General features: G+C 42.1%; 1 protein-coding gene across 7 annotated transcripts in view; it reads left to right on the top strand.

Moving 5' to 3' along the window:
- The first annotated feature begins 955 nt into the window (after positions 1 to 955).
- The window catches only part of tns3.2 (tensin 3, tandem duplicate 2), a 54647-nt gene continuing 39970 nt past the window's right edge, over positions 956 to 15632 (top strand). For 4 of the 7 annotated variants that reach the window (XM_079687039.1, XM_079687038.1, XM_079687037.1 and 1 more), the window contains exons 1-6: positions 956 to 1041; positions 11675 to 11849; positions 12435 to 12485; positions 12572 to 12694; positions 12790 to 12854; positions 15487 to 15570. In XM_079687039.1, coding sequence (XP_079543165.1) covers positions 11700 to 11849; positions 12435 to 12485; positions 12572 to 12694; positions 12790 to 12854; positions 15487 to 15570 — 473 coding nt within the window. In that variant the 5' untranslated portion in view covers positions 956 to 1041; positions 11675 to 11699. Of the gene's footprint in view, positions 1042 to 5035; positions 5056 to 5994; positions 6174 to 11674; positions 11850 to 12434; positions 12486 to 12571; positions 12695 to 12789; positions 12855 to 15486; positions 15571 to 15632 lie in introns of those variants that run through there. The other 3 variants (XM_079687035.1, XM_079687036.1, XM_079687040.1) reach the window with 3 other exon arrangements.

The following is a 15632-nucleotide window of genomic DNA, read 5'->3' as shown; positions in this document are numbered from 1 at the left end:
AAGAAAACGCCACAGGATCCTCGCAAATTACGAAGTACGAGCTTTAAAGAGCCAGTGAAGGCAACACAAAGTACTGCATGGTTTAAGGAAACAGGGGATATCTGCAGCTCGTCTTCTGGCGCCACCTAGTGGGATATATGCCCAATCACCTTGTCGACCTGTAATAGTATCATTATCTTGTTATTTAGTCATCAGATCCTTTTCTTGTTATTAAAAAATGAAAACAAAACCAGATTATATGAAAATACTAGGATGTCGTAAGTGGAAGTATCAGTGTTACATTAATATGTATTAATCATTTATCATTAGTGATGTAAAACACACTTTCATATCGTAGAGGGCCAAAGTAAAGCACGTTTATATTGTAGTTGAATCATAGCCATATATTTGACCCCCTTTCTAAAAAAAATCTAAATCCACATATTTGTACATTTCCCATGCAGTTAGATTAATGTATGAAGTAACAACTTTTTAATTTGTATTGTACAATGCCATGTCTTTTATGCTGCTGCTGCAACACAAAAAATCCCAAATTGGGATCAATTGAGTACTATCTTATCTTATCTTAACCTATTGAAACACTTAAGTATGTTAAATTGTACGTGCTCAGTTACATTCCACAGCTGTTAGTTAGCACCGTAATATAATAAATAAGGTTTATGATTCCAAATAGTTCTTCCTTATCAGATGAGGAACTGAGTGTGCTTGAAATTAAAAAGTTGATCAAATGTTTGTGTTTCCAGGCTTCACCTTAATCCGCTACTGTATGTGCTAAAGAGTGTTTTTAATAGAGGATTTCAGGATGTTATAACTGTCTCAGCCTTTTTCACTTTCACATGCACACCAGAGTAAAGTGCTGTCACATCATTGCAGTCCAACAGAGGGCAAAGTGCAAGTTGCAGTGTGACTGTATGGTTTATCATGCTTTCTCTCTCCCTCCCTCCCCCTGTCAAGTCTCCACCTTATTTTCTCCACCAGTCAGACTTTCACTCATCAGACTTCATACAGCTGTGATTTTCTTGTTCTGTGACACCAGTAAAGGTAAGACCCCTTCCTGTTATCTCAAATGTTTATTTATCACTTTTTCAGCTGGTTTTAGGTAGGATTTATATATGTTACCGGACCCTGAAGCTGGTTCCAATGTTATTTTATACCACCACTTTCAGTTAACAAAAGAACATGTGATGGATGGTAAATCTCAGGGGGATTAATAGTGAAAAGTGCCTCCCTACACATACAATAAGAGGGAGGGGATTAGCCCACTGACACGCTAAGACACTGAGCCGCAGGAGACGTGTTTTCCACTGGGATTCACTTTAAGAGGTTATTAAAAGTCTTAAGAGCCTTGTGAAAAACCTTGCCGGCGGGGGTGTGATAATCTGGTTTATATTACTAATGCAAATGTCTTGAATTAAGTGACATGAATTTGATTCTTATTAGATGGAGAACTGATTGATTGAGATATCTTTGAAACAAGTAGAATAAGATGTAATTAGCTTACCCAACTGGCGGATTTAAGTGCATGTATTTATTACGATGTATGGTAAATCAATAAGGAGTCTCTGTAGGGATTAGATGGGCTAACAGGAGATACTTTTACTGCACTTATACAAATCATTCATGGAAGGAAGGAAGGAAGGAAGGAAGGGGAAGAGGTTCTAAATGGAGAAGAAATTTAGCTCAAACACTTTCAATTTCAAATAATCTGTCAGTTAAATGAACCCCAATAGCTCTATTCCTGCTGCGTTTAAGAGGGAAGAGGATGCCGAAAAGAGAAAATAAAGAAACAAAGATGGCTCATCCATTTCAGAATGCCTTCTTTTAAATTGGGAAATAGAGACTATAATTAGATGTGGCAAGTTCAAGCTCAAGGACTTTGCTAAGCAGCTATTCCTATAGCAACGTCTGTGTGTGTGTGTGTGTCCGTGTGTGTGTACATGTGCGGTTTAAGTCAGTCACTTCCGTTTGTTTTGGTTCCTAAGGCGGAGCAACGACAAATTTAGATTGCAGCATGTCTAGAAATGTTGAGAAAACAGAGCAGAAATACATAATTGGAGAGTAGTCGCTCATTAAGTGTGTTTGCCCAGCCCTGTCAACTGTGTCAGCAAGCACACATCACACACCCTCAGAAACACGAGTATACAGGGGGAGCGTATGTTTGGACTGAAAAATATTTTTTTCACACGTGTCGTGGGTCCCACATGTGTTCCATTTAAAACACAATATGGGTAGTTGGCACACATTTTGCTTCAGGGCGCCCCAAACTGGGAAGCTAGTGAGGCACTGGGTGTTTGTGATAAAATATATATTTCACTTTGTATTTATTCCAAAAATGAGATGAAATGAAAACAAATGTAGCTTTATGATTTTCAGAATATTCCCCTATGACTCAACCACTGTTTATGGGTATGTTTTGGTCGCTAAGGGTACAGTATAAGCTGTATTTTTAACTTCAAAGGTACACATTGGGGCAAAACAGGGCACTTTTGTACAAGGCACTGCCACTGAACCACTTTGCTGTGGGCCTTGTTTTGAGAACTTGTAATGCATGATGAGTTCAATTAAAGAAAAACATTTCAAGTTAAAAACTTAATTTGTGGATGCAGTAAAAAAAATGGGCCATTTAAAAACACACACACACACACACACACACACACACACACACACACACACACACACACACACACACACACACACACACACACACACACACACACACACACACACACACACACACACACACACATCCAAGTTCAAACATCCAAAATGAATAAAAGGACCTACAAAAAACCCCTGCAATACAGTATATTACAGTGAGCAATTTGAAAATGGGTTAATAACTAGTATAACTTGACTGTATGAGACTTTAACAAAATAGAATTGAATAGATAAGTTAAAGTAGATGAGTAAAGATCTGACCCTTTATGCTCAATATGATTTAAGTTGTGTCATAACATAACAACTACGGTGTAATTGTGTAATAATGTATGAACACATTAGATCCCAGGTTCCTCAAAATTGCAATTTTATAATGTATTCAGTGCCTTTATTAAAGTGACAGTGTTATAAGGGGAAGTAGGTGACAAATGATCCCAAGCTGGATTTCAACCTGGTTCCTCCGCATGGGTACCAAGCCCCAGTACACAGGCTGCCAGCTCTTCCTACTGAGCTATATGGTGGCATTCATTTGACTTTTCTTACTGATTCATAATTTCTTCTATGGAATAGGGATCAATACCTCTTGTGATACTGTGGACATCAGACCAACCTGTCTTGCTTTATTATTCCTGCCAATAAACATGGCCAGTTTTGGTTCATTAGACTCAATGGACCACTACTATAATAATTATGCTCATATTAAAAGAATAATAGTGGGGTTTGACAGAAACTGAGGAGACGGGATTGAACCGGAGGTACAGTGTGTTTTCAGTCATGCTGCAGTGTTTCTCAGGAGGTTATTCTTGCTCTGGTGGAAATGGTTGTATCACTGTTTACTCTGCTGAGGTCACATGGTCAGGGTGAAGGCGAGGTTAACCACAGCTTTTTGTAAACTCGTCTGTTGATCTCACTCCTTTAGACATGAGCTAACATGCATGTCATCGTCCTGGTCCATCGCTAATACTGATCCCAGATACAACAGAGTCGTACTCTCCATGGTTTACAGCATTATGTGGTCAGTCAGATTTTTAACTTAAAGGTCCCATGTCATGCTTTTCCGGTTATTACCCGTCCCCTTGTGTGTTATGAAGGTTTTTATGCATGCAAACCAGGGGTGGGGAACCTCCGGCCCCCGAGCCGTATACGGCCCACGAGACCATTTGATACGGCCCTCGAGGCAGGGGCGGTTCTAGGGGGGGGGGGGCACAGACTTTGGACCCCCCTGTGGGCCCCTTAAAAATGAAAAGAAATAAATAAAAAAGGTTTATGATTAAACTATTTATTGGCTGACGGAATAGGCGGAAGTAACAATATTTGTCATTCTAGTCGGACCCATTAGTGCAGGGGTCTCCAACACGTTGATCATGACCTACCGGTATCTCGCAAGCCCTCAATAGCCCCCACTTAAAAAATATGTTTATTTTTATTTTTATTTTTAACGCAAGCCGTCATCGCCACGGAGGAGCATGCAGCCTCTGTGAGTGAGCGAGACAGAGAGAGCTAGAGAGAGCACACCTTTATCTATTTAATGTGTTGTAACAAATAAATAAATCATTCCAATGTGTACTATAGGACAGTAAAAAAAAAAAACAGTTTGAAAGGGGAGTGATTAATAAAATATGCATAAATAAAAAGAAAGAATACTAACTATAGGTAACATAAGATGAGAATAAACCAGTTTAAATGATTTGTTATTGGTTGTGATCATATTCTAAAGATTTTTTGATTATTGAAAAGTATACAGCTCTCTTTCATGAGTGTCGAGAGCTGTATCCATAAATTCATTTTGTGCTCAAAGTGCACCAGATTGATGCATTTGCCTTCAACATTTAAAAAAAAATCTTCCCGGGGCTGCATGCCCCCGGACCCCCCTAGAGAAGGTTAGGTCCACCCCCAAATAAAAAATAGGAGGTTCAAATAATTAAATTGCATACATTTTCTTTTAGTAAACACTGAAAACGGCTCCCACAGACCCAAACAGTACACAAAGGTAAGCGTATAATAATGTGTAATGAAACAAATACCAATAACTGTATTGCATTGTTTTCTTAGGTGTCTGCGCAATTACTTCACACTGTCTTTGTCTTTTTCGTCCTGCATTTATTGTGCCCCCCTCAGAAAATAACTGGCCCCAGCCTGGCCCCCCAGTCAAATTGGTCTAGAACCGCCACTGCCTCGAGGTAATTTATAAACACACGAAAAAAAGACAAAAATCAAAGAAATCTAGACCGCAAAAAAATTAAACAAGCGAGTGCCTGTTTTTCCTGGCAGTCCTTGAACACAACAAAAGCCTAACGTGTCGTCACGTGGTATATGTCTCGTATGACAGGGGTGCAGTATGGGTGCAGTTCTGCCGGAGGGTACCAGAACGTGGCTCCGGCACTTCCAAAAATTGAAGTAGGCATAAGGAGCCCTACACATGCCGCAGTTTTTGCGTGGCTGTGTCTTTAGTTGAAAGCCCAGTGGCGATCTGTTCATTTGTTTTACTAATCATACAGTCAATAACTTTGTTGTTATTAGCATCTGGTTAGCTAGCTATGCTAACGAATATAATACGCTTTTTCTTCAACCAGTGAGGTAAAGGCACATCTTTATATGATCATTATAGTTATCAAAAAATAAGAGAATAAAGTAAATAGGTATAAAATACTATAAGAACAGTAAAAAAAAGTTGTTATCAATAAACAAGTATACAGTTTGAAAGGAGAGTGATTTGTAAAATATCCATAAAGAAAAAGAAATCTGTTTACAGTTCTGTTTCATATGGGTGTTGAGAGATGTATCCATAGATCTCCTAATTTTGCTCTCAAAGTGCACCAGATTGATGGTTTTAACTTCAATATTTAAATAAAATCTTCCTGGGGGAGCATGCCCCTGGACCCCCTAGAGGAGGTTAGGTTTCCCCCACTTAAATCATGTCCACATGGATAGGAAACTAAATACATTTGCACACATCTTGTGTCCATGTCTTTCTGTTTTGGTGGTCATGCCACAACCGTGCACGTGCATGCATGCACGAGTCATGGTAAGATATCTGGATTAAGAGGTTGCTTTTTCTTTGCACAGCATGAAAGAAAGGCCAAATGAATGGGCTGTGATTTTAGTATTTTTAAGCAGAGGTCAATAATTTGTACGGCTCTCGGAGGATGTTGAAAAAATTGAAATGGCCCTTGAGAGGAAAAAGGTTCCCCACCCCTGATGTAAACGGTCTGCAGAGTCAAAAACCCTGAAAGTACTCCCTGTAGCGAGTAAAACTCTTAACACAGAAAAGACCTCCCCAAAACGCCTCGTTGGAGAGTTCTCATTTTCCAATGTTTTCTTCCTGGGTATCGCTATACGTAGGGATACCCAGTAGCCACGCCCAGAGCTATGGCCGCACCCTCTGCCAGCCTTTCACGAAACAAAGCTTCCCAAACCTTTCAGCGATTCATGCCGGATATGTACAGCGTAGGGCACTGAAGAACGATGCTGTTCCTACTTTGTTTTGACCAGCGGGAGATTCGGGTACACAACCTGTAAGTATTCATTGTTGTTTGTGTATTTATGATGTTTAAAACAAACAAGGTATCTACCACGACTGTTTAAATGGGTAAACGTTTTTCGGACTACTACGTTGGGATCGCGGAGAAATGCTCTCCGCAGAACCATGCTCACAGCGTTATAAACCTTTTTCTTACTCAATATCAAGCCACACTTATTGTTTTTACTTCGGCTGTGAGTGTTTGTGTGTGCTCAGGTTGAGTTTCGCTTGTTCTAGCTGTATCGCCAAGCCTGTCTGCTCCTGCAGCAGCCCGCAGCAGTGTGTGTGTCTGTGTGTGTGCGAGCAGCAACGAGCCTGTCAGCTTCTCGACCAATCAGAGCACACTGGGCTCACAGGGAGTTGGGGCAGGAGCTCCAACAAGCCGTTTAGGATAGAGAGTGAATACCGGTGAATACACTTACTTTACAGAAATGCTGTATGAGAAACCAATGTGAGTTTGAAAAATTGCAAAGTATAAATCTATTTTAGTATACCTTGTAGTGCCGAGAGACGGGAGTCGGAGGCGGGGTATCGAAGGTACAAGCTAGACTTTTATTTAGCATCTGAAAACACATGTAAAAAACTTCATGCCCGGGAAGCGAAGACCGGCGGAAACACCATCTCTCACAACATCCTCCTCACCCGCCTCTCAGACCTCCTAGGTGTCACTGGCACAGCGCTGTCCTGGTTGACATCCTACCTCCACAACAGGAAACAGTTTGTCTCCATCAGTGGCTCAAACTCACCCCCGGCCCCAGTCCACCACGGTGTACCCCAGGGCTCTGTGCTTGGCCCCCTCCTGTTCACCATTTACATGCTCCCCCTCGGCCAGATCATCAGACATCATGGACTCAATTACCACTGTTACGCTGATGATACCCAACTGTATCTCAGCACCACTCCATCCTCCCAGCTCCCCCCTCAGTCTCTCATCAACTGCCTGCATGACATCAAAACATGGATGTCTTCCAACTACCTTAAGCTGAACAGCAATAAAACAGAGCTCATGGTTGTGGCACTCAAGGCCCTGCTCCAGAAGTTTGGTGACTTATCCTCGAGGTCGACGGCTGCTCCATCTCCCCATCTCCCCATCTCCTGAAGCCCGCAACCTGGGTGTCATCCTCGATTCCACCCTTTCCTTCCATTCCCACGTCAAAAATGTGTGACCAAATCGGCCTTTTACCACCTAAGGAACATTGCCAGACTCCGACCGTCACTCTTGGAGTCGGTTGCCGAAACCCTAGTGCATGCGTTTGTCACCACCCGCTTGGACTACTGCAATGGTGTCCTGTTCGGGGTTCCCAACAAAACCCTGGACAGGGGTATGTCCAAAACTGTGCTGCTAGGGTACTCACACACACAAAACCGTGGCAGCACATCACTCCCACCATCATCCACCTACACTGGTTGCCGGTCAAGTCCTGCATATCCTACAAAGTCCTCCTCCTTACCTACAAGTCCCTCTATGCCCTTGCCCCCCAGTACCTATTGGACATCCTTCAACCACATGCCCCACCCCGGAACCTGCGGTCCTCAGACTCTGGCCTGCTTACCACCCCCCGCACCAAACTGTGAACCTTCGGGGACAGAGCCTTCAGTGTGGCAGCCCCCACCCTCTGGAACGCTCTCCCTGCGGAGATTCACAACATCCCCACACTCGACGCCTTCAAAAGGGCCCTCAAGTCCCATCTGTTTGCCAAGGCTTTCGGCCCCTAATCGATCTGTTGTTTTGTCTGTCTGACTTTTGTTTTGTTATGTTTGTTTTTGCCCTATTATTTGTAAAGCGACCTTTGGTTCCTTGAAAGGCGCTATATAAATCCAAGCTATTATTATTATTATTATTAATCACTAAAATGTCCGTGCATAACAATACCCCAACCCATAGATCCGTGGGTGAATAATGTCAATCACAACACAAGCCCCCCCAGTATTCACCCATAGTCAAAATCCTCGTGCCTGGGAGGAAGTACCACCCGACCCCGGCACGTACGGACCACAGGGGCCGAGGAGGACGGGGCCGCAGGCGAGGGCAGGGGCGCCAACGAGGGCGAGGGCATCCCCACAGGGGGCGGGGGGCGGGCCATGGGAGGGCGGCCCCGACGTGGGGGCAGAACCAACTCCAACGGCCTGGAAACGTCCACGTGAGCAGGCTTAATCCGATCAACGGACACAGTCTCAGGCCTGCCACCAACGTCCACCACCAGGCTCTTGTCCCCGTGACGTATGACTCTGAATGGACCATCGTAAGGGGGCCACAGGGGACAGCGGTGGGCGGCGTGGCGAATAAAAACGAAATCCGCCGACTGTAATCCGGGGGACACCCGGAAAGCTGGGTTGCTGTGCTGCGACGTGGGGATGGGCGCGAATGTCCCGGCGGTCTCCAGCAGGGAGGAGCGCTGCCCGGCCGCAGACCAGGGCACAGTGGCGGTGGGAATGAATTCCCCGGGGACCCGTAGCGTCTGGCCATAGACGAGCTCTGCCGACGAGGAGGTCTTCTTTGGGGGCACACCTGAGGCCGAGCATAACCCACGGGAGCTTATCCACCCAGTTGCCATCTGTCAAGCCGGCACGCAGTGACGCCTTCATGGACCGGTGAAACCGCTCACACAATCCGTTAGCCTGGGGGTGGTGCGGTGCAGCTTCACCCCCAAACCCACAGCAACAGCGTTCCACAGCTCCGAGGTGAACTGAGAACCGTCAGAGGAGAGGTCAGACGGGGTCCCAAAGCGCGCCACCCACGTGCCGATGAAAGCGCGGGCGACGTCGGAAGCTGACTTCGAGGCGAGGGGAACGGCCTCGGGCCAGCGGGTTGTCCTGTCCACCATCGTAAACAGGTAGGTGAAACCGTGAGAGGGGGGAATCGGACCCACAAGGTCGACATTGACATGGTCAAACCTCCTCTCAGGAACCGCAAAAAGTTCAAAAGGGGCCCTAGTATGGCGGTGGACTTTGGCCCGTTTACAGGCCACGCACGAGTCGACCCAGGACCTCACGTCCTTCTTGCTAACGTCGGCCCCGGAGCTTCTGCTAGGTGGCATGCCTGTACCAGGGAAGGTGCCGCTGCATGTCGGGGCCAGCACCTCCAGGGCAAAACGCTGTGTTGCCAGGAAGAACCGGTCGGCTTCTTCGGCCAAAGCGCGGGGCTCAGTAATAGCCGTATTAGCGAGCGCTGTCTGTACATGCGGCGGCATGTGCCGAAGAAACGGTTCTATGAACAAAAAATTAGGTTAGCGTGATTAGCGTGATGCGTCGTCAGTCACTCCGCGGAGGGTGAACTGAGCCTCCGCCTGAGCGAACCATGCGGCTGCAGATGTCTCCCAAAACTCCGGCAGTTTGAAAAAAAACGGCGTTACTTGCCATGCTCGGTTCAGTCTCGGATCCTTCAACGAGACTTATGTCGAGGTCACAAATGTAGTGCCGAGAGACGGGAGTCGGAGGCGGGGTATCGAAGGTACAAGCTAGACTTTTATTTAGCATCTTGCATGTAAAACACATGTAAACAACTTCATGCCCGGGAAGCGAAGACCGGCGGAAACAGGAAGTCCGGTTCACTAAAATGTCCGTGCAGAACAATACCCCAACCCATAGATCCGTGGGTGAATAATGTCAATCACCACAACCTCAACAATGGAATTATGATCAGTAGAAATGGCCATGACATGGGACCAGGTACCTTAAATAGATTGCTACAGGGATAACAGTGGGTTCCCGCAAAAACAAACCAATGGGTTCTTTTCAACAGATTTTGGATTATTGTAAAAAATAAATAAATGTACTTGTATGTTTTGTTCAACAAGATACAATTGTCAAATGAAAACCCCTTTGTGATTTTTGAAGAGTTAATGGAAATTAATTAATTTTCATTTTCATTTCAAACCTTTATTTAACCAGATTGGTCCCATTGAGATCATTGATCTCTTTTTCAAGGAGACCTGCAGCATATAGGTTCCACATGAAACATAAAACAATAAAGGACATCATACATTATATTTACAGGATACATTTACATAGTTAGACATTTACAAGTGCCCATAGTATCAAGTGCCCATAGTATCAACGAGCATTTCATTTAGCCTAGCTTAATAAGACACTAATAAGCTAAAGTTTCAAAGTTTTTCGTGACCATCTTTTTATTGTTTTCTAGTTGCCCTTACAGAGGGACGTATATACACAGATACAAATTGTGTAAACGATAATACAAAAAGAAAGAGAAAAAAGATAGGAAGTCCCCTTGTCTACTTATTTAGCTTACTGTTACTCTTATGTCCACTCATATTTGTATGTTTGAAATACATTTTAAGCTTAACTTGTCACAAATACTGGAAACAGCTAACCCTTCACACAATTTACACGAAAACAACATTGAAAACATTTGGTTTTTCAGGGGAAAATGTATGTTAGGGGTTATTTTGTACTACAAATGGATATCACCTACACATAGATATCAACTAAATGATTGATCCAGAAACAGAAGAATCATTTCCCAAAAGCGCTAAAGTATCCATTTGAGATTTGATGTTTATTGAAAGCTTTTTAAAAATATATAAACACAGATAATAACTGAATCGTGAGGCAGTACTGTAAAGACGCAGAACTCTGTTAGCTGTTTAAAGGTAGGGTAATTCACTTCAGAAACACTTTTTGTTATATTCCATGGAATGCTCTTAACATCCCGAAAGCAATAAATATATTAAATGCTTTAACAATAAATATATAAAAATATTTCATCTGTGGAAGCCGTGGCGCTGTAAAAAGCACGACCAATCATCTGCCTCGGCCCGGCTGAAATAACTGAATGATCTCGTGCACAAACTTATTTCGTGCCCTCATTGGTCATGTGCACGTTCATGTGTGTTGGAGGAGTGGCACTGTAAGGAAGTCTGAAGGAAGGGGCAGATTTTTTTCGGTTGTCTACTTTCAACGCACTCGAGCTGGTTTCTCCATTCTTACCTACCTTTAAGCTTTTAGAAGCAAACTAGAAAAATGATTTGAAACCTATACGACCAACAAAGCTTAACTGAATAAATAAACATACACACAACATTATGGTCATATGAGAAATCTTTAGATAGAACCTAATACTTTTAAGGTTGTAGTTTTACGTCCTTGTCAGAATCTGTGTTTCAAGTTAGTAGAGTTTTGCTGATGAGTAATGAAGTTACTATTTGAACATTATGATCTTTTGGTTATTTATCATCACCTTCCTGTGGTTAAGGCCAAATGAAGATTTCCAGTGACTCAGCTTATGGTTCAGTTCCTCATTTTGTCTGGAAATGACCCCACTTTGTTAAGTTTCACATCCTGTAGGATTCAAGGTCTGACCGTGTTTGAACTCATGTATCTGTGTAGGCCGAAGATATCAATTGGAGGGCAGCTGATACATGCTCAGTTAAAAATGTCCTGCAAACATCTGCTGACCTTCAGTGAAAGTCCTCACTTCCCTAAAATGTCCATGACTTTCGTTCTCACACACAACCTGCATTTCACTTACTGTAGGTCTCCCATGTGACCGAGATCAATCATGGAGGAACCCCAGCGAATCGATCTGACCTACATCACTGAACGCATCATCACCATCTTCTGCCCACCTGAATGTCCAGAGGAGATCTACCTGCAGAACCTGCAGGAGATCCTCCTCATGCTGCAGTCCAAGCATGGACACCACTACATGGTGAGGAGAGTGGAGGAAATATTACATTATTATATTTCAGCAAATCTCCTGCATTTAATGTTTTACTTCAGCAGCGAAACAAAAGTATTTGTATCATTGAACTATATTGAAAGAGCAAAGAATTAAGTAATTATTATGCATAATGGAGCATTTCAGAATAATGTATTTTGGATGCATTATCAGCATATCACTATCGCAGCTGGTAACAGGCTGGCGTTTTTGTTTTGTTACATACTGAAAGGTAGTTGAATGAAAATAGATCAGCTTGGATTAATATGTTGTGTTAACAATGTGAATTTGAAAAGCAACTAAGAACCAAAGGCTTTATAATTAATCGTGAATAGTGAAGTACAATGTACAATATTCCTCTAAATGGCAGAGGAGTTTTAGAATAAAGTAGAATACCAAGCACTACTTAAGTAACGTTCAAGTACACACACAATATTTTATGTAGCATATATATTTCAACAATTTAGATAATGATAGACTTGAATGTTTCAACAGAAGATTGAATGACATTCAAAAAAGTCACTTTTTCAAAGCTGTTCTTTTGTTTTTCATGACTAAAATATCTGCTTTCTTTAGCTCATCAACCTCTCAAAGAAACATGAAACCCTCACCCAAAGGAATCACAAGGTAATAAAAACACTAAAAAGTACTAATTTAAGAGGTGAAATGTTGCAGTGAAATGGTGTCACAGTTTTTGGGGATTTGTCTGTCAGATTTTGGACACGGGTTGGGTGGATCACCTCGCTCCTGACCTGGATCAGATGGTCAGTGTGTGCTCAACGATGAAGACCTGGCTGCAAACACATCCCAAACACGTCCTGGTGTTACACTGCACGGTAACCGTCACTGACTCCTCTGTACTCATTCATCCATTTACTGTCTGATAGTATTGAAAGTGAAACTCTCTTGTTTCTGTGGTTGTCCTGTACAGGGAGGTAAAGGCCGGCTCGGAGTTCTGGTGGCTTCTTACATCCACTTCAGCAACATGTCAGACAGGTAACACTGATGCCATGTGAATTTTATATAAGTTGTAAAAAGTATGCTCATCAAGAATTGAACTTTAGTTATTTGCAAACTAAAATAAATAAGATGGCAATTAACAACTCTGTCAACTGTCAAGACAACCATGTTAGCAAGTCAGAGAGTCTGTATTAGCTAATGTGGCTCACTTGGCCACAATGACATTGCAGTGCTAGCATGCTAATGTGAACCATTTTCCTTTTACCGATGCAAAGGTTTGCTTATAATTACCTAACACAAAAATATACCATCCGTTTCAGGTATTGGGTCGCTAAGTAATGGCCGTTTTATTCCAAACAATGGTGCTAGATTAAAGTCAGATGACAGTCAATTAAATGACATTAGGCTACATTTCATTTAGCAGACGCTTTTATCGAAAGCTACTTAGAATAAGTCCAAAATCATAAAGAATCAAACTCTGAACAAGAAGGAAAGTGCAGACATAGTCACTTCAAGCCAGATCATACCATAAGAAGTGCTGGTGAATTAGTTACAAGGCCCAAATTAACCCAACAAGTAGAGGTGGTTTGAGAAATCCATCCAATTTAATTGGTCCAATAATTATTGAGATATTTCACTCTGCACAGAAGTGGTGGGAAAGAAATGCTAGCGGCTAAAAATGTAAGAAAATAAAGCAGAACAAGAGAAAGATAGAGGCCCCTTATAGCTTTCTGTTTAAAATGTGCAACATCAATACCTATATCAGATATAGAAATAATTGGAGTAAACTCCAGGTAAACTAAACTGCATTTTAGCAAATACTAATACTATTGTTAGTTTTTAAATCACTAAATGGCTTAGGACCGAGGTATATAAACAATCTCCTGCATAACTATGAATCATCCAGGAGTCTCAGGTCCACTGGGTCGGGTCTGCTCTCTGTTCCAAGTATAAGAACTAAACATGGAAAAGCAGCGTTTAGCTATTATGCCCCGACAATCTGGAACAAACTGCCCGACAATCTGGAACAAACTGCCCGTGCACGTCCGCTGAAAGACTTCCTATTTTCAAATCCAGACTAAAAACATATATATTTGCCGCTGCTTTTATTTGAGCTGCAGTATGCCTTTTATTCATGCATTCTGTGCATTCTGGTTGTGTTTATTTATTTATTTCATTATATTTGCTTTTTTATGCCTGTTTTTAAATGCCATTTAACAATGTGTTTATGCTGTATTAATTCTTAAATGTCTTTCGTTTTTATTTTGTAAAGCACTTTGAATTGTCGTGTTCTGAAAGGTGCTATATAAATAAAATTGCCTTGCCTTGCCTTGCATTTATTGCAATGCAATTTGGCACAGATCTTTCTGGTTCCCAAAGGGTGATTCCTAAAGATATACTGGTTACTGTTTGACGTGTTGGCAGATCAAAGAGCACTGACAGAACAATGGAGTGACCATTGGCTGATCTAATGCACGTCTCCAGCAGCCAAAGGGCAGGACGGCTGATTAAAGAGACTTTGAACTAGACTGTTATTTGATTTTCGGGCTGGGATCTTGTTGCTGTTGGAAACAAGTGAATGAATGAACTCTTAATTTACCTGCATGACAGAGTCTTGGCCTAGTAGACACAAAACATTGTAACTGGAGTGTACTTTAAAACAAACATTCCAACCTTTGTGGTTAATATGGTTGGATATTTTCTTTTTTATGGTTTGATTGAAGCTGTTAAAAGTTAATAACATCCTCATTCACACGTCTAACCATAGGACGAAGGGAAAGGTCAGCTTGAGGCAAATGTTGATACAAATGAGGAACATTAGATGGATTTCTGCACAGTTGCAGTACATGTGCTGTTCATGGCTCAACAGCTGATTCACTGTTAAAAATATCAGATTGTGACCATTGTCCCTGATCCTGGTGCATGTATGCAAAGGTAAAAGTAACCTAACAACACCACATTCATTTACTTTCCTCTATTGGTATCAAAGCATACAGATGTACTGTAGTTTTCTTTGTTCTTGGAATCTGTCTGTGAAATGTATTCTGCCTTCTCAAAACAATGAAAGGGAATCAAATGTCATTTTGTTAAAATGCAAATAAACATTTCACAAGTAACATTTTAACCCTTACTCTTTTTAATAATGTCCCTGTTATTCCTAACACATTACCATTTTCGTGTTTCATTTCTAACTTTTTAAAGGAAGCACCCATTAATTTTAGACATCAAGGTATTTTCAAAGTGTTCTAGGAGTTCTACTGCATAACATATGTAAACACAGTTGTATAAAACCTTTTAAGATTGTGTCAATTTAGCTCTTTTATTTTTTTCCTGGAAGGGCCCTGAGGAATTCTCAAAATTCATCAAATAGACGTTGCGAATTCAAAGGACATTGCCAGTGACATACAGTGTTTGGTATTGTGGACACTTCGACTAGATATTTAAAATACAATTCTGTGGTTAAGGAAATTAAATAATCACAAGGTCCATTGCTTTTGATCATCTCGCCAGAACTTCATCTTAAAATCGTACCCCCAGTGGGTTTGGCTGCACAGAATGACGTTTTATTGACTGTCCCAATCAAATGATCTGCAAGGTACTACATCAGGTTAAGATGAACGGAGGAGTATTACATGCATCTCTATCTGAATATCTGCCTCTCTCTCAGTGCAGACCTTTCTCTCGACCACTTTGCCATGAGGAGGTTCTACAATGACAAACTGTCTGCTCTGATGACCCCCTCGCAGAAACGGTAAGAACCAGGATTGATTGAGCGGGATCAATGCAGGTCAAAGGTAAACTCTGGTTCAGGTC

Source organism: Notothenia rossii (genome assembly GCF_949606895.1).
Source record: "Notothenia rossii genome assembly, chromosome: 1".
In the NCBI taxonomy this organism is placed as follows: Eukaryota; Metazoa; Chordata; class Actinopteri; order Perciformes; family Nototheniidae; genus Notothenia; species Notothenia rossii.
This window is presented reverse-complemented; position numbering and strand designations above follow the sequence as displayed.